The sequence below is a fragment of the Micromys minutus genome (assembly GCF_963924665.1).
Source record: "Micromys minutus genome assembly, chromosome: 27".
NCBI lineage: Eukaryota > Metazoa > Chordata > Mammalia > Rodentia > Muridae > Micromys > Micromys minutus.
This window is the reverse complement of record NC_137962.1, coordinates 33336267-33355643: the sequence shown is the minus strand read 5'-3', so window position 1 is coordinate 33355643 and position 19377 is coordinate 33336267. Positions and strand designations below refer to the sequence as shown.

Below are 19377 nucleotides of genomic sequence, written 5' to 3'. Positions count from 1 at the left end.
ATAATGACACCCTTCCTCAAAAACAGTTTTTTAAAAAACCTTTCCACATAGTCCCTGCTGTCAGGAATGAATGAGAAAGTCGTTCCAAATCCTGAGCTGGAGGACCAGCCAAAAAGGAATCAGTGAATACAAACCCCCCCAGCATCCCTCCCCAACTCATCCTATAGTCACAGCGGACTCTTTACAAGGAGGCCTGGGTAACTTGTGACACAGCACCTCCCCGATGTGTACACAGTGAGGGTTAGTCACCTCTCCATGGCTGCATTATGTCATGTGGTCCTCAGATGGAAGCCATGAGGAGCGCAGGGGTGGGGTAGGCACAGATGGAGGGATTGAAGCTGGCATGGCCTGAACCCCTTCAGCGGCCTGACTGAAACCTTAGCGCTGGTAACCTGGAGCTTGAAGAGTCATTTTGGGGAGCAGAACAAAACAGCTGGTAGCTGGCACTTCCTTCTTACCCTCAGCTTATAGCCGCCTGAAACTCGTGTCTTTAGACTGAGATGGACCATTCTGAGTCTCCAGGCTCATGCTTAGTGTGACTCAGAGTCTTAGGCATTTTGGGTACAGGTTATCCAGAACCTTGCAGGAGGCAGTGACAGCGCTACAAACCGTGGTTGCTCAGAGCCTGCTAGTACCCCAGGCAGCAAACTAACCACAGTGGCCAGCTCACATTCTCTGGCTGCTTGAGATACCAAAGGTATCACCACTCTGTCACTGGCTTCCTTTCCTCACACCTTTGTCCTTGGGGGCAGTGTGTGGCCCGAGAGACCTTCACACTCAAACTGGGTATAGAAGTAGCATGATCTAGTATGTCTGGGGGACCCTGACCTGAGGGGAGGTAACATCTAGAAACTTCTGAGCCTGGGAGTTTGGTTTTTTAACCACCGTGTTGGTTGATTTATTTATTTATTTCAAGTTGACACAAACCAAGACAGATCTGGGAAGAGAACATCTTAATTCAGAAAATGACCTATGGTCAAGTCCTTGTGTGTGTGTGTGTGGGGGGGGGGGTGTTCCTTAATAATTTATGTGTAAGGGCCCAGTCTGAGCAAGCCATGGGGAGCAAGCCAGTAAACAGCACCCCTCCATGGCTTCTACATAAATTCCTGCCTCCAGGTTCCTGCCCCACTTAAGATCCTGTTCCTGTTCTTCCTATAATGATGGACTATGATGTGGAACTATAAGCCAAAATAAACCCTTTCCTCTCTAAGCTCCTTTTGCCCACAGTGCCTCACCACAGCAGAAGCAGCCCTGAGATACGAACACTGTTTCTAACAGTGTCATAACTTGGGCTCTTTGAAAAGTTTTGTTTAAGTGTTTGTTTAGACAGGGTCTCTCACTCTGTGGCCCTGGCTGACCTTGAACTTGCAGCAATCCTTCTGCTTAGCCTCCCAGGTGCTGGGATTACAGGTTATGTCTAGTACTAACCTCTCCTTTGAAGAAAATTACACTTACTGATGGATGTTTGTGCGTGTGTGCACATGCATGGTACAGCGCATGTGTGGAGGTCAGAGGACAATTTGCAGGAGTTGACTCTCTTTCTAGGGGTGGACCTCAAGTCAGCAGCCATTTCACTGGTCCTTAAAACTCCTTCAAGGTCTTCTCATAGACCTCTTCAAACAGTTGCTAAACCAGCTTTCAATGGGCACATTTGGTCTGCTCAACATACAGGGAAAATGGGAGCCTTGGGAGGGTGGGTTGGGGACCCTTCCAGTTGCAACAGGGATTAGTTGCAGGGGGCTGGGGGTAGTGGCAAAATGCCCACCTCACGTCTGGAAATGTCCATGAGCACCGCACAGCTGGCCGAATGGCTACACTGACACGTGACGTGGGTCCGGTTCCTTGACAGTAGTTCACAGCCCTTGGCTGACCACCCTCCAGTCCCACCGATGCTGTGGAGAAGAGGAAAGAAACGGGGTGAGCCTGGCCCCTTTACCACTGTGCTAGTCTGGGAGCTGCCTTCACCCAGCCCTAGGGTCTCGGAGGCTGTCCTGACATCACTGGATCTAGATGCGAAGGAACGGCCAAGTTCGAAGAACAGCCACCCAGGGGTGCGTGGTCTCACAGCTTTGCTGTCAGCTCCCAGCCCCAATCTTTCACCTTTCTTCACCAGACTGAAGTTAAGGGCCACGGCCACTGTCGCCAAGGACACAGCCCTCATAGCCATCTGGCACCAAGCAAAAGCCTTCCTTTTCCTTTCATAGCTGGTCCAGGCTCTCAGGAGCACCTCTGAAGTTCAAAGGTTATGTGTCAATACAGAAGTCTCCAAAAAGAGCAGGCCCTGTGGCCAGAGGCAGCAGCCAAGGCTGTGGCAGCCACTTTGTTCGCCAGCCATAAAGGAGCCTCAATAGCCTCAGAAGTAAACGTCTCTCCATTGTCCACTTTCATGTTCCCATTGCACAGTGCTTTATAGGAGCCGCCTGGAAGCCATGGTCCAATTACTGCTCCCGTTTCACTGGTGGAAAGCCCCAAGTAACAAGCTGTTATAGGGCCCCACCCTCTTCAGCTCTGGGAAAGTCCTGTAATCCCTCTGATCCTCAGTTTACTCATCTGTAAAATGGGGTGTGACGGTTGACGAGCTTGCCAGGGGTGCTCAGTTCTGGGGATAATGGCAGCAACACAAAGCAGGGGGCAGATCACTAGAGCCACTGCTAATTGCGATGATTCAAACAAATAGCCGGGGACAGACGGCCGGCCGTGCCTGGCAGCCGTGGAGCCCACACACCAGACACCGACGCTTCCCTTCACTTTCCCCTTTGTGAGCTGAAGATCTATTATACCCCAGAGTCAATGAGCTTCCCTTATAAACTGGTGTTTGGAAAGCACAGAGACGGGAGAAGACGAATGTTCTTGCCCAAACATGTGCCTGAGCACGCCGCACAGACTCGTGTGGTGGCTCTTCTTTCGATCCTGGGGAACCAATGTCGTGGGGAATGTCCCTTTGGGTGGAGCTTGCGGGTACAAACATTCAGGCAGAGAGCATTTGGGCTCCTCATGATGGAGTGAGGCAGTGACGGTTTTCATTTTAAAGCACATCTGTGTGAAGGCATCCCACATGGGACCAAAGGGCACGACAAGGACGTGAAGGCCCAGCACCTCCCAGGACTCCTCCAGTTGAAAAGACAAACGGCCCTGGCCTTAGCCACAAACAGGCCACCGGCCATGGAATCCACTGCCACGCAGGCACAGGGAAATAGCATCTTACATCTTTTTTAAATCAACCATCTCCCTTTCCTTGACTGCAGGTTACATACATCATGAATCTGGTCATTTTTGGAATGTCTCTCATGGCTCCAGGAACAGGCCAAGCAAACCCTGCTGCAGAGGGACAGTTGCCTGGGACCAACACTGCTACACCTCTGCATAGGCCATATCCTGTAAGTGGCTTTGCCCGGCGGAGAAATGGGTGCTCCTGTTAACCACCATATTGCAGGTGTTCCAAGTGTTCTATGGGTGAGCAGCCCGTCTCGGCTGAGGCCTTCTGAGGTGTGAGCCTTGTGTGAGCATGCCTGCTTCTGTATATTGTGTGTAAACCTGTGTACTTGCCCTGTGTATTCCTGCCTGTGTATGTGTGTATCTTTGCACATGGATCATATCTACATTATGCGTGCACATCTTTGTGTGTGTTTCTGTGGTGTCACGTGTGCAGGGTTATATTTTTCCATGAGGATGTGGATAATTCCTCAGTGTGCACATGGCTTTATGCATGTGTGTATGTGCATGTGTGTATGTGCATGTGTGTATGTGCATGCATGTATACACAGACACTCCTAAGCCTGGAAGGGTTGTAAGAGACTGTAAAATGTAGCCTTCACTCTTCTGCCAATTGAGTCTTCTGACCTTGGAAAGGCCCTCATACACACACACACACACACACACACACACACACACACACACACACGGCTCCCACAGAAGAGGTGGCTTACAGGCTCTTGGGGGTCCCACTTACTCGAGGGAGTGGTTCCAGAACACACAGACAGGCTTGCTCCGCTCCTCCGTCTCCAACAGGGAAAACTCCACCAGGACAGGCCTCTGCAGAGAGCTGGGGAGCGGGGTCCCCTCACTGTATACCATAGCATTCACCACTGGGGTGTTGATGACAGGCCGGTTAGGCAACCTGGCAGAGAGGGAAGATCACAGGAATAAACATGCTCAATCCACGGTCCACGGGAGCCAGAGTCCAGACACTACAAGAACAAAGTCAAATGAGCAACTGAGAGAGAAGCCACGGACAAAGATCTCTGCACTGCCCTTGGGGGGTATCTGAGCTGTTGCAATGCTGGTGGTCTCCGTGCAGGGAGAGTTGCCACCTCCAAGGGAAGGGGGCTTTAGAAACTTCAAGGGCCTAGTATGTCCCTGGAAGGATTGTCACAGCACTGACCCTGGGAACAGTAGCATAACCACATACGGAATTTGATAAGTGACCAGAGCTTGGAACCTAGTCACCCATCTCTAAGTTATGCTGTGAAAAACAAGGCCTGGGTAACAAGGAAGCTCCCAGAAGCTACAGTAGCTGAGAGGCACCTATGTGCAGCCTTCTGTTCAGGAGCAATACGTACTGTTCAGCATGTTGGTTGAGTGGCCCTTGGGACTGGGCAACAGAGCACAAATGCACCTATAGGTCATCATCCATGACAGCCTCCGGGTGTGGCATGGAGGACTGAATCGAGCCCATGGGAGGCATAAGGGAAACACATGGGCATAGATGTGAGTGAACTAAGGGAAAGGGCATGACCACCCCAGGCAGGCACTCAACCTCTCACTGGCAGTCATACAGGTCAGAGTCATGGCATAATGTGACTGTGGGTCATCAGGACTTTGACTTGTAGAGCCATGGTGGTGCTGGAGAAATGGGTCCCCTCAAGGTCCTTGCACCAGGACTCACCGGAGGCTGCGGTGGTCGGGGTCATAGTGTTCAGGCAGCAGCTGACCCAGGGTCCGGTAAATGACGACCAGGGCAACGGCGAACTGGCCGGGCTCATCGGGGTGTCTCCTCTGTCTGCTGGATGAAGTTCCCTTCTCAGTCCTGGGTTCTGGCTGTGCCGTGAATGGGGCAGCCCTCCTGTGGGTCAGCCTCACCGCGGGGCCTTCTGCAGCAAGAACATAGTGTGTGAGGACTCAGAACAGATGCCCGTGCCACCAGCTGTTTCTACATTCTTAAAGTTGGGGTCTCCTCCAACATGGAGTCTCCTCAGAAGCCACACATTAGAGCAGCCCATGGCCCAGGAAGCCCCAATCAGCCTTTGGGGGTGTGTTAAAAGGGCATGCTATAGATTTGAAGATGTGTCCACAGACTTTTCAAATTCATAGAAAGTAGCAAAGGGCTCTGAGTTGTTAGTGACCAGAGGAAGGGCGGGGAGGGTGGAAAGGCAGCAAAATGCCATAGGGTAGGGTAATTAGAGTGGCAAAGGTGCCAGGTGACAGGCAGGTGGTAGGAGTCTTCCTGCCACCCCTCCCCATCCTCTGGAGCCACTCAGAGCAATGCTGGGGAGAGAGGGGCCTTCTACACACATGGGCTCTGTGCCCTGTGCTTTCTCACTTCATGCTAAATGAGGACATGTTTTCAACTGTACACAGGGAGGCCATGTATGTGCCCTACACATAAGGAAATATTTAGGGTGCCCAAGCCTACAGTGAATTGCCACTCATAGAAGCAGCCATGATGCTGGAAACCCTGGTGTGGGTCTGACTGTCCTGGATCCTGGGCTTAGTGAGGGACAGGACAGGGAGAGAAATGTGGTCATGTTCTTTGAATCAAGATGTGGTAGGGATGGGCCTACTTCCTGCCCGAGTGAGGCCCTCAACAGCTGACCTATCCCACACTATGCTGCCTGACAACCAGGGAGCGTGGTCCTGTGCTGGCCAACCCGTGTCTTAGCAGCTTTTAGACTGGATGCAATGAATACAATGCCACCTGCAGGGGTTATGGGGTATTGGGGAGTGGGCAGAATGGGATTCTTCCCATGGGAGTGCCCCATGGCAAACAGGGTTTCCCTGAGCCATGTCTCAGAAACGGAGAGGTGACAGTGTCACAGAGATAGAGTCCTCTTCTAGGGACCATCGCCAAGGGAGAGACACCTGTACACACATGTAAGGAGAGCATAGCTGTGTACAATATATATAGGTGTATGTGCATGCACAGAACGTTCACACACCATATAAACACACACGGACTATATGTACACACAGGACAAACACACATGCATATAGAATACACACACATATATAATATATACATGCATACCTGAAATATAAGCATGTATAATACAAACCAGAAATACAAACATGTATATATGCATACCTAGAATATGCATATGTGAACATATATACATATTACTGTACACATATATATACACATACTAAATATACATATACATATGTACACTAATATTGCACATATACCCACATACTGAATACACACAAATACGTTATACACAAAAACATCTGAATGTGCACATATATGAACACTAATACACACAAACTGAATATATACACATATACATATATATACACAGAACACCACACAAATGCACCTCAGAACATGCACACCCATGTATACATTGAATACATGCACACTTGTGCACAAGAAACAATCATAGCTAATGCTCTTAAGTTCACACACAACCATAATCACTTCTGTGGTCAGCTGTGAGCAAACATGTAACCACATGTACTGGAAGCTGCAACTGAACAGGTTGGAAGATGGGGCCCAGACCAAGGTTGGTCCTACATCCATGAGACCCTCCCACAGAACTTAAGACATTTGAATATTGCTCAAGCCTGCTTGCCCCATGGCTCACTCAGGGCATACTTGGGACTCTTTAGAGGGTTACTCCCTCCTGGAAGGATGGGGACACCCAAGGCAACAAGAGACATCTAGGTGGCTTCACCTTTTTTCTCTGCTGGCTTGAAAGTGTCAGCTGGGAAGGACACTGAGGACTCCAACTCCCTTGGGAACTCTTCCTGAATGTCCTCAAACCGTGGCACCTGGGCACCGGTGAAGTTAAGCTTGTCGAAGATGTCAACTGCAAGAACTGGAACAATCCCATTACTCACCCCCAGGTGTTAACTTTCTCCAACCCACAGTTTTGAAGTAGCCACGGTTACAACAGCAACCATCATCCCTAGGAGGGAACTTACTGAAAGCCACACAGAAGGACACCTGAGCACAAGACAGAGGCTGGCAATCTGGCTCTTTATGGTGGCACCTAGCATTGTCTTATATGGCTTTGTAGGGTGGACTAGGAGGGTCAAATCCAGTCACAAGAGAGGTACGGTGCCAACCAGCCCAGTTCCACAGGCCATGTCATCCCCTGCAACATCTCCGGGTAGTAAAATAACCACAGAACGCTTGGCAGCATTGGCTTACATTTCCTGTCTGCTCTCTGCTTTGTAGAAGCACCTAAAGGCGCCCGATGGGACAGTCAGGCTATCCCTTAGCAGGTGCTGGCCACAACCACTCTGACAAAAAGATAGAGTCACCCCTGTGTGTGCCAAGAGCCGCCTCATACCATCCTGCCTAAGACTCCCTGCTAGCGGCCAAGTATAGTGGTGCATGTTCTTAATCCCAGCACTCAAGAGGAAGAGGCAGATGAAATTTGAGGTTAGCCTCGTCTACATAGTGAATTCCAGAACATCCTGAGCTACATAGTGAGACTCCCAGTTCAAATGAAAGAAACAAAAAGGCCCCTCAAAAAAGACTCCCTGTTCTAGGACAGTGCCCCTCGAGCCACCTGCAGGGGTGAGGGGCAGGGAAGAAAGCCTGTGTGTGGGGGGGGAATCTCCTATGATCAATGTCAGCCATATTGCTGGCCCCATGCCTATTTTGAGGAACTGTCTGAAATGGAGATTCCCAGGGACTTGGGACCTTGCCAGCTTTGTCCGAACAGGATGGAGACTACTTTTTGCTAACTTGGGGCTTTCTCTGCCTTGAAGGAATCAGAAAGGGTAAACTTCCAACCCCAGAACAGCGTGCACTAGTGTTTCAGGTAACGTGGGCCATGGGGTCCCGACAGCACTGACTGCTTAGGGACTGTCTCAGGGTGGGAACACTTAACATGTCCCTCCTGCATATACTTTTATCTGTGGTGAACGGGAGAGGAGACATATTGTCCCCAGGCAGGATCAACTATAGGAAATCCCAAACCTGGGTGTCTAAAAAGGCCAACTGGACTCCAAAGACCCCAGGGTGACACCTCCACAGGAAAGACATCAGTGTGACATCACATTGTAGATGCTCTTTCGAATTGGGCGGCTTCTCCCATTTTATAGACAAGGAGCCTGGGGCTAGAGCTGCTGGCTCGCTTTTCGATGGATTGCCTAGGCTGAGGCTGCGTCCCACCCACGTCACTGTTAGGGGGTCGACTTTTGGGACGGTAGGCCCAAAGTCCCCGAGGTTCTGCCGTCAGGTGCTCAGCCCTCCCCGAGGTCAGTCCGTACTCATGTTGGCAGTGACGATGATGAAGGGCCTCAGATAGGTCCTCTTCACGTTCCGCGCCATGTTGCTGAAGTACGCCTCAAAATGCCTTAACAGCTCCGCAGCACCGGCCTCGCTTCGCTGGATCTGTTCCCACACTGCCTCTGTAGCTGGGGCCAGGAGGGCGCTGCCCGTGTGGACGACATCCTGGACAGACAGACAGAGACAGAGAGATGGTATTCAGTCTTCTGTTCTTAGACACTCTAGTCCTGAGGTGGAGGTTAAAAAAAAAAAAAAAAAAAAAAAAAAAAAAAAACAAAACAAAACAAAAAAAAACTTCAAGACAGTCATGAACTGACCAGGACCAACCTGGGCCAGGAAAGGAGGGCTACCCAGTTAACATCAGAGGCCAGAGACTACCAGAAGAGTGTCCCGCTGGGGTCTCAAGTAGACAGCCCCAGATGCTAAGGAGGAAGCCAGGCAGGAGGCTCCTTTATTTTAGACCCTGGGCCACTCAAGCAAACCAGGGAAGGGAACCATAACGTACTAGGCTGAGCATGGAAGTGTGGTAAGGCCGTTACTATGGCGTAGCTCTGGGGTGATGCCCCAGAGCCCAAGTACATTCCACATAAACCACACCAGGATTTATGTGAATATGTTCACACCATGGTATGGGGTGCGGGACTTAAATGACCTGAAGTGGGCGGTGTGGGGCTTCGCAGAGGGCCGTCAGTAGGAGGCTGAAGAGCCTATCACTAGGTTTCTGCCACTCTCAAACTGTGCCCCTGGGCAAACCAAATATAAGGTCCACGTGCCTCAGTTTCCTTGTCTGTCAAGTGGTAGGAAAGTAGCTTAGAACACTGGGCCTTAGCTGTCAACATAGCTGACGTGAAGACCGTGGTGCGCCCTTGCCTGCCCATAACACTAAGAAGGGAATCACTCACCCCTGAGATGAAGAGACGCCTCAGCAGAACCCCATACCACACTTTACCAGCTGAGCCCAGCTCCTGACCCGGCAGCTCCCGCTGCTGCCCTCACCTGGGCAGGGTCACCCTCCTCTCACCTCATGGAAATTAGCCTCACGGGTGGCTGCCAAGTCAAAGCCCTGCTGGTGACTCTCGTGCTGTAAGATGCGGGCCAGCAGTTGGTAGGCTGTGCGTACGTCATTGCCAAAGAGCGTGCTGTTCCGCTGGGTGGCGTTCCTCAGTGCCTTTGCCAGCAGCAGGGACCTGTTTCCGTCCATTCTTGTCTCGTTGCGGCTCAGCTTCTCATTCTGGATCAAAAGGGAAATGGAAATGTTTGCCGATAGACTTCATTCGTTTCGGCCCTTGACGACATTCAGAAAGTCTCTACTTTTTAGTAATTTGGATAGTACTTCAGAGATCCCTAAAACCCTGCTGGGTGTGGTGATGAATGCCTTTAATCCCAGCTTTTGGGAGGCAGAGGCAGAAGCAGGCTGATCTCTGTGAGATTGAAACCAGCCTGGTCTGGTCCAGGAGTGAGTTCTGGGACAGCTGGGCTACGCAGAGAAATCCTGTCTTGGAAAAAAAGAAAAAAAGGAAGAAGGAAGAAGGAAGAAGGGTGGTGGTGGGGAGATCCTGAGTTAGCAACAGTAACGAGAGAAAAAGTAGGCCTGCTGTCCGAGAGTATGAGGAAGTTAGATCTGAGTTTGGTGACAGTGAGGATTCTGTCTGCAGAACCAGACTCGGAGGGGACAGAAGAGCCACTTACCTGAAGCCAGCCTGACTCACCTAAGTTAGGAAAGTGGGCCTGGCCCCTGGCCTCCAACCTTGTCCCTTCCCCACCTCCCTCCAGATCCATGGCCTCTCAGGAGCCATGCCTGATCCAAATGCAACCCCCATCCCATATCACATATCCTAGAGGCGCCTCCCTGAGGCTGTGACCTACCATGGCCTTGAGATCCACAAAGGAGCCGGAGGTGCAGTTGAAGAGCTCTGGGGGAAGCCAGCCCTTCTCCCCACTGCAGTGCCGAACTGCGTTACCTTGGGAACAGAAGCATGCTCAGACGGTGGGTCACACCGAGTGATCCCTCAAACCTATGCATGTACTTGGCCAACCCTTGCACGGAGCACAGGGGAGAATCCCAGTGGGGACTATGCCAGTCAAGTTCACAGCCACGGGACAGGGCCAACACATGCTCTCATCTTTTGTGCCTAAACCACCTCTAAGCTACTCTGACAGTCAAGCCAGGCCCTCTGGGTTCCCAGCAATACAAACAACCACATGGGTATGGGCAAGCCTGTGAGCCAATGAGCCAGAGCTGAAGATCCTCACTCAGGTCTTACCGGAGACAGCACAGACACCATTACTCGCCATTTTACAGAAGTAACTTGTCGAGGCCCTGGGTGGGGAGTGGCAAAGCCCCAGTACCCAGGTGGAAAGAGATGAGCCACCATTTTCATCCATGATGCTCTGACTCTCGCCACTGAGGGAAAAGCATATCATTTCTCCCGATACATCCCTTAATGATATATTTTAAAATTAAATGGATTGAGTATGGGTGTTTTGTCTGCATGTGTCTCTGTGCATAACCAACACATGTGTGCCCGGTGCCCAGGGAGGCCAAAAGAGAGCTTCAAATCCCCTGGAAGTTGTAGGTGGTTGTGAGCCACCACGTAGGTCCGGGGAATTGCACCCTGGTCCTCTAAGAGAGATGCCAGAGCTCTTAACCATGGAACCATCTCTTTAGTCCATGACATTGTTTTAATAACAATATTCAAAAGCTTCAATGCCAAGCCACCTGCCGGGGGAGGGGGGGACCCACATCCATCTGGTTTCCTATCCCAAGGACAACTCGGACACAGGACTTACCCACTGATCCTTTAGGGCATGGCACTGCTGCTGGCTGCCCAAATTTCGTCTGTGGCCACCAGATGCCAGCCTCAAATGCTCTGGGACACCCATTGTAGATCACTGAGGACAGAGGAGGATGTCACTCAGCTCAGCTGTACACACAAATGTGCCAGTCCCCCGTTCCACCCACAAGAGGCTCCCAACAAGAGTGACCCTCCTCCCCCCAATGCCTTCCAGTCACCATGTACATTAGAACAGCCTCTAGAATTCAGATAAAGGCTGCCAGGACTGTCTAAGCCCCAGGGGTATGTAAAAACATACATGCACAGGCTTGTGTGCACATACATGTTAAATATATGCCAAGTCTGTTCTGCAGTGTGACCAGAAAGGGGTCAAGGGACAACCAATAATATAGACCTTCACAGCCGAGCGAGGTGACCTCGGCAAAAGGATTATCACAGCGGTTGCACTGACGGCCGATGACGCCAGGCTTGCAGGCACACTGTCCGGTGTCCATGTCGCAAGCACGGCTGTGGGAGCCGTGGGGGAAACAGTCACAGGGAAGGCAAGCATCCTGGGCTGGGGGCTTGTAGTAATTCTCCTGCAAAAGTCAGAGGCGGGGCTGGTGAAAGATCCTGTGGTTGATGGGGGTAGAGCTCCCCACAACTGCAGCTAAGCACACGGGAGCATATAAGAGGCTGTAAGACCAGGTGTTCCCATGCTACACATTGGTATCTGAGCACCAAGACAAGGTATGCCTTGTGTGAATGTGTACATTGGGGGAAGGGTGCTGGGAATCACAGCTAAGGCCTAAGCTCTACCTTCTGAGCCATATATCCCTTTGCCCTCCAGTCTTGAGAAATTTTGTCATCACTAGGTGCCAACTTGTTTGTAAAGGGATAGGACAGCAGCTGACTTGGAAAACCAAGGCTGATGTCAGATGTGGTGATCTGCACAGAAATGGATTGGCCTGCTGTTCCACAGTGGCTTCTAGATCCCATGGTGGGGCATTCTGAGCCACATTAGATATTAGAAGCCCTGTATTGCTTACAGAGCACACATGAGAAACCACATATTTGTTTGCTCTGGTTTCTTCTGTGTAGCTCTGGCTGTCCTAAACTTCCTCTGTAGACCAGGCTGGCCTCAAACTCAGAGATCCGCCTGCCTCTGCCTCCAGAGTGCTGGGATTAAAGGTGTGCGCCACCACCCGGCACAGTACAACATGTATATGCATGCATGTGTGTGTAAGTGTATGACTGTGTACAGGGAGGAATGCGCACAGATGTGTGCGCTTAGATAGGAGTTGCATGTGAATACAGGCAGATTTGTGTGTATGAAAGTGTATGATATTCATACAGGTGCATCTGTCCATGTGTGTAAACTCACGTTTGTATAAAGGACCGTGCGTGCAAGGCAAGCTTTCGGGGCTCACGCCTGAAGTGGGTGGGGACAGGCTGGTGGCACCTCACCTTGCACTGGCATTGGCCATTGGTCTTGTTGCAGTCGGGATCAAAGCCTTGACTGACAGCACAGTGACAGGGGCCACACACAGGGTTCCCCCACCAGCCTTTGGGGCACGGAAGGTCGACTCTGATGGGAAAGTGAGATAAGAGATGAAGGATGCTTACAAATTTTGTGCCTTTATCGCCACCTTCAGGTGCCACAAACCCAGCCAAGCTCCATGTACAAGAATGCCGTTAAAAATAGTGTTTTTCTCTGTGTTCTCATCTAGTTTGAGGACACGCGTGAGAAGCCGAATGAGGGCCTCAGGTTAAACAGACAGAAGGGACAGGAAGGGGACGGCCCGTGTTTGTACCACTCTGGAGGAGAGGAGGCAGGGAAGATGGGGACAGAGGCCGAAAGGGCCACAGGGTCCCTTACTTGTTCTCACAATACTGCCCGTAGTGGCCAGGCCCGCACTCGCAGGAGTAGCCTCGAGGGGTATTGGGGGCGCGCACACAGGCTGCCACATGCTTGCAAGGGTTGAGGAGACATGCGTCCACACACTTTTTCCCAAAGTACCCTGTGGAGACAGGACCAGAATCACTTCCATGTCAATGTTTCTCCTGTATCCCACGCTGCCCAAAGCTGACAGTTTCTACCACTCAGCAGAAGGGACCGAGAAGTAGCCTCGCGCCCCCCCCCCCCCAGATCACAGGAGCCAGACTGGGAAAACATGGAGGGCAGCCTACTCAGGCTAGGGGAGGGTTGGATGGAGGGGTGTGGGTTCTGGTCATTCCAGTAAATGGGAGCCATCAGTGTATTCACAATTGCTGAGATTTCCCCCAGATTCTCATTGCTCCCCAAGCCACCAAAGGGGACGGTGTGGCTTTTAAAAACATGTCACTTTACGCTACTGTTACTCTTGCTGCACTCTGAGATCAAAGTCCCCTTATGGTCCCTAGGCTGAGAAAGTAAAAGCAAGGAGAGTCTGTTTCCAGTAGAAAGGCCCTTGCCTTTCTAAGGGGAGTAGGGGGGCTGAAAGAAAGTGGACCTTTGTAGCCAAGGCTGGCCCAGAACTCACTACGCAGCCCATGTTGGCCTCAAATACTCAGCACTTTTCCTGCCATGGCCTCCCAAGTGCTAGTAGGCACAATGGGTAGATTACAGGAATGGGTCACCATCTTTATAAGACAGGATGCCACTTATAAAACAGCCAAGGTTCCCCACTGATTTGGCCAGGGCAGGTGACACCCAAAATCAGTTTCCCCAGATGCATGGTAGCCACCAAAGCCTTCTGACGGCTTCCCAAATGAAGGCCCCCACCTCTGTCGCAGATGCAGGAGTAGCTGTCCCAAATGTCACGGCAGTGGCTATGTGGAGGGCAAGGGCTTGAGGCACACGGGTCCTCCACGTCACAGCCGTCCTTTACCCTGACCTTGAGGGCGTCGTTCATGTTCAGGGTGGCAATGTTGGTGGACGTCTCTCCCATCCTCACACCCTGCATTTAAAAGGTGGAGGCAGCTGGACTCAGTCCCAGAGTGCTAGAACTGGGGGACCCCCACCAAGAGGGTAAAAGGAGGTTAAGAGAACCCCAAATTCTCTCCTAGTCAGAGCAGCTTGGAGACTAGACACATGGACAAGGTTGGGTCATGCTGCACGGCTAGCAGCAAAGGAATATGAGGTTTGTGCCCACCGCAGGGGAGCTGTGCCACACCTGTGTGGATGTGAAGCCGGATCAGGTCGCCATGGCAGCAGCAAGAGGCTGAAGGCGGGGGGGGGGGGGGGGCTGGGAGTGGGGTTGGATCCCTGGCATAAGGGGAGCTGTGGGGGTTAGATGGGTGTGAGCAGTAACTATGAGTAAAAGTTTGGGGTGCCTACTAGATGGATCGTCATGTTGTTAAAGACTAACTGAAAAGCCATAGCAACTGTAATCAAGTAGTCCCATTCCCGCCGTACCTGCATACAGCCTCGGAAACCATGACGGACAGACACCTTGTCCTCAGACACACCTCCGATGACAATAGTCCGCATCTTCAACCCAGGAAGCTGGTTTCCAATTTGCACTGTGCTCTATATGGAGAGAGTGGGGGGAGGGGGTGTTGGGGGGGGTCCTCTGGGCACACCTTCCCAACGGGAGAAATGTGCTTATAGATTTAAAGCAGGGGGACATGCACCACCTCCCTAGAGCCTCCAAAGGAAGGCTGAGCACATTTGGCGGATGGAAAGCAGGTTGACTGTCTGTGGCACTTAGGCATGAGATCCAGGGAGTCAGCGGGGAAGACATGGGCAAACCTTGAGTCCCGTACTCGGCATAGAACCAAGAGCCAGGCTGAGGGAAGGACCTGGGTAAGCAGGAGGCAGGCAGGGATCGGAGACCATGCTTTCCCGTGATGGGGATCTGGGTCCCAGCTCAGCAAGGGGTATCTAAACTCAGCAGCTATGCACGCCAAGAATGCAGCACAAGGGATGCCAAGACTCTGAGGTCTTCGTGAACCCAAGAAGCCTTCCCTCAGTGTGTGGGCATCTTCTGACACATGCCATGCTTGCTGGCTGGGAACTTCAGAAACCAGTCTGGTTTAGTGAGCATCTAGAGACTGTCTAGAGACAGTGCCTCCCTGGGACAGATGTGTGTCCCTCTGGGTCTTGAGTCCTGTCTAGCTTTATTCACTATACCCATTTCTGGGTAAGGTGTATTGGTACCTGAGTCTGTGTAGAGGCCCAGGGCTGAACAAGAAGATGCTACTCAAAGCAACTTCACCAAGAGAAAAGCCCTACAAGGGTACCCACAGCACCATGATGGGAGACCCAGGTAGTCAGAGCCCAACTCTAGACTACAGAAGTCTCCTCTTCATCATACATGGAATGGGAACTCCAAACCCAGGTATGTCAACCAGCACTGTTCCAAATGCACAAGGTCCCTGCAGGTCCTGGACTACTGTCCTGGTGCTTTCCCACGGGCTGATGAAGAGATTACTCCAGGGAGGGTACAGGTTCATACTCACCTGGTCCATCCCATAGTCCAAGGTCATGACTGCCAGATATTTGATGTCTTTGCCCTCCTTGGCGCTCCTCAGCTCTATGAGCAGGTGATGCCACCCCCCATCAGTTATACGGGACTTGGACAGCTGCATGGACGCCACGTCAGAGGGGCCGTGGGAGACCTCAAATCGGATGTAGCTGTTGAGAATCTGTAGGGCAGAGAGAGCCTCACCAACTGACTGTTACAACAGTATGGTAAAGTACAGCACAACAGTTACAGTAACACTGAAAACTGTCTGTGGACAGCTAACTACAAAGGCATGCAGACAGACTTAGGACATAGGAGCCAGAGTGAAAATGAGGAGCCAGGTATGGTGGTGCACACATGTAATCCCAGAACTTGAAGATAGGGGGTGAGGCGGGGGGGGGGGGGGGCAGCAAGGATGAGCCTGAATCCTGGGTCAGCTTATTCTGATGGGGGGTGGGGCAGCAAGGATGAGCTTGAATCCTGGATCAGCTTATTCTGATGGGGGGGGGGGAGCAAGGATGAGCCTGAATCCTGGGTCAGCTTATTCTGATGGGGGGGGGCAGCTAGGATGAACCTGAATCCTGGGTCAGCTTATTCTGATGGGGGGGGGCAGCAAGGATGAGCCTGAATCCTGGATCAGCTTATTCTGATGGGGGGGGAAGCAAAAATGAGCCTGAATCCTGGGTCAGCTTATTCTGATGGGGGCGGGCAGCTAGGATGAGCCTGAATCCTGGGTCAGCTTATTCTGATAGCAAGTTTCAGGCCCGTCTGGGCTACCACAGTGAGACTGTCCCAAAAGAGAAAGAAAAAAAAAAAAAAAAAAAAAAAAGACACAGATTTGTCTGGGGACATAGCTCAGTGGTAAAGCATTTGCCTGGCAGTGTAAGGAAGGCCCCAGGTTTACTCCCTAGCAAAATGCAAACGAGCGTGAACACACACACACACACAACACACACACACACACACACACACACACACACACACACACACACACACACGGGCAAGAATTAAATACAATTTCAGTTCATCAAGATCTAATCTTGTTTAACGACATGCATGAAGTTCCAGAGTATTTCACCTAGCCCATAACAGTGGTTTTAATTAATGCAGTTAAGGCCAGGCATCAAGGTGCATGCTTTTAGTTCCAGCAATCAGAGGCAGAGGTGGAGGCAGATCTTCAAGAGTTTGAGGCCAGCCTGGTCTGTACAGTGAATTCCAGGCAAGTCAAGATGAAACGAAACAAAAATCAAACAAACAAAATCAAACTAAATCAAAACAAAGAACAAGAAACAAAAAAAAAAAAAAAAAAAAAAAAAAAAAAAAAAAAGGAAGAAGGAAGAAAGGAAAGAAATTAATGCATCTGGGGCTGACAAGGTGGCTCAGGAGAGAAAGGCACTTGCTGCCAAGTCCAGTGACCTGACTTAGATCACTGGGACCCACAGGATGATGCCAAGAGAGAATTGACTCCCACAAAAGTTGTCCTCTGGGTCACACATGGACACATATAATTAAATAAATAGATACATAAATGTAAAAAGTTAAATTAGTGCAGCTGGGACAATGCCCAGGTATTATTCTTTTGACTTGACAGAATAGTGGGTGAGCTAGATCATCCTCCTTCTCTGAGTTGGGACATCTGTGTGAAACTCAAAGTGACACAGCCAGCGTTGCAGGGACAAAGGTCACGGGGAAGAAACCTGCAGCTCTGCTCTCCCAGGGCTACCAGCTGGTTCTGAAGACTCAAACTTCAGCAAGAGCTGAAGAGGGTCCTGTAGGCCATGGGATAAAGACCAGAATCCCAATCCCAACAAAGCTGGATGGGCCAGCATCGTTAAGGCTTTGCACTGGGATGCCAAAGGGCTGTGATACTTCCAGTAAACAAGAAACAGCAGATCATGCAGAACAGATGCCTGGCTTTGACTCTCCTGTGTCTGTGACAACTTCCTCTGGCTGCTGCCTACAGCAAATATAAAAATATCCCCAAATACGAGGACACCATAACATGCCTAAAACTCAAGGGCAGAATAGACCAGATCCAGGAATAGGAATAGGGATGACTGAATTGTTAGACCCAGACTTGAGTGGCCATGAGAACCACAGATGAACCTGGGGACCAGGAGACTCTTTTTTTCTGGCTGTTAGAGTAATATTCCAGAAGAATCAAGCCACCGCATTTAAATACATGGAAGAAAAAAAATAGAAAGCAGGTATGTGGCTTATGTAAGAAGTTCACCATTCCATTAAAGATTGTGCCCATCAAGATGAGACTGAAGATTTAAAAGCAACATTCCATGACACACCTGAAATTAAAGATACAGAAAATTCCAATAGTAAAAGGACGGCCAGAGCTGGGGCATGGTGGTGGCTCACACCTTTAATCCTAGCAATCCGGAGGCAGAGGCAGGCAGATCTCTGAATTCAAGACCAGTGAGATCTAAAAAGTGAGTTCCAGGACATCCAGGGCTACGTTAAGAAATATTAAAAAAACCAAACCAGACCAAAAGGATAAACAGAGACACTATAGAAAGAAGTAGACACACAGCACCTTTATGTAGGATGATGTCATGCAGCAAGGCGGGTCCAGGATAAGGGGAAGCCTATCACTGGATGAGAAGGAAAGATTGTCAGGGAAAGTCTAGGAAGGAGAGAGAAGGAGAAGCAGGAGAATCAAGAGGAGATGGAGGAGGAGGTAGAAGGGGAAGGAGCTGGGAGCCAACATGGCGGCAGATATAAATATTCTCTGTGCATAAATACAGGTTGTTATGAGTATTTTGGTGTGTTCTTTAATATGGCAACTTAATTGAGTTCAAAAGAAAGTGTAGTTGTGGGACACACAGAGCCCACCGCAGAATTGGGATATGTGTGTGCCAGGCATGGTAACAACTCCCCGGGGGGGTGGGGAGGGACAGTGTGTGCAAATGGCTGGCTGGGAGACAGCTGGGAGGGGCGAGGGGGTTCAGGCTCAGTGGCCCGAGGCTCCACGTGGATGAGCGTGGAGTGAGAACGAGAGGGAACTGGTTCCTTTTTAATATATACCACAACACCTTTCAGGCAAGCATCATCACCAGAAAGGGCTCATAATGACAACAGTCAGTTAACCAGAAAAGAAGAAGAAGAAAAAAAAAGAAGCCAAGCGATGAAGTCCAGAATCAGCCTACCAAATGACTGACAGCAAATTTGACAACAGCATAGTATTTTTAGAGTTTTTTTTCCCTTTGTGTGTGTGGGGGGGGTTGTTTTTTTGTTTTCTTGGTTTTTTTTTGTTTTTTATGTCTTTGTTTTGTTTTTGAGACAGGGTCTACACAGCCTAGGCTAGCTTCCAACTTCCTAAGTAAGCCTAGGACGGCCTTGAATTTCTGATCCTTAGTCTCTACTTCCTAAAACCTGGAATTATGGGGATGCCACATTACGCTTGGTTCATGCAATGCTGAGAATGCAACCTAGGGTCTTGTATACTCGAGGCAGGCAATCTACCCACTGAGTTACGCCGACAGCCCCTGACACAGTCTGGGGCCGTGTCACCATGATTAATGCCCCCATTTTGACACAGGTGAATCTCCTTAACAACAATAGAGAACGCATTCTTTTCACATACACACAGAATGTTGACGAAGACTGGCTGGATCCAGGCTTTAAAGCAAGTCTCAACACATTTCCAAGGGCTGAAACTCACTGGGCATAAGTTGTGTGGCCTCCA

At 50.5% G+C, this 19377-nt stretch overlaps 1 protein-coding gene across 1 annotated transcript in view; it reads right to left on the bottom strand.

Annotated features, from left to right (window-relative positions):
• CELSR1 (cadherin EGF LAG seven-pass G-type receptor 1) overlaps positions 1-19377 on the bottom strand; it is a gene marked incomplete at both ends in the record, with an annotated part of 127533 nt that overhangs the window by 14187 nt on the left and 93969 nt on the right. Inside the window, 14 exons of the mRNA XM_080938998.1 lie at positions 1766-1892; positions 3950-4117; positions 4886-5090; positions 6891-7034; positions 8440-8623; positions 9480-9689; positions 10325-10410; positions 11240-11350; positions 11648-11831; positions 12700-12820; positions 13112-13253; positions 13997-14171; positions 14630-14743; positions 15676-15861. Coding sequence (XP_080795124.1) covers positions 1766-1892; positions 3950-4117; positions 4886-5090; positions 6891-7034; positions 8440-8623; positions 9480-9689; positions 10325-10410; positions 11240-11350; positions 11648-11831; positions 12700-12820; positions 13112-13253; positions 13997-14171; positions 14630-14743; positions 15676-15861 — 2157 coding nt within the window. The remainder of the gene's footprint in view (positions 1-1765; positions 1893-3949; positions 4118-4885; positions 5091-6890; positions 7035-8439; positions 8624-9479; positions 9690-10324; positions 10411-11239; positions 11351-11647; positions 11832-12699; positions 12821-13111; positions 13254-13996; positions 14172-14629; positions 14744-15675; positions 15862-19377) is intronic.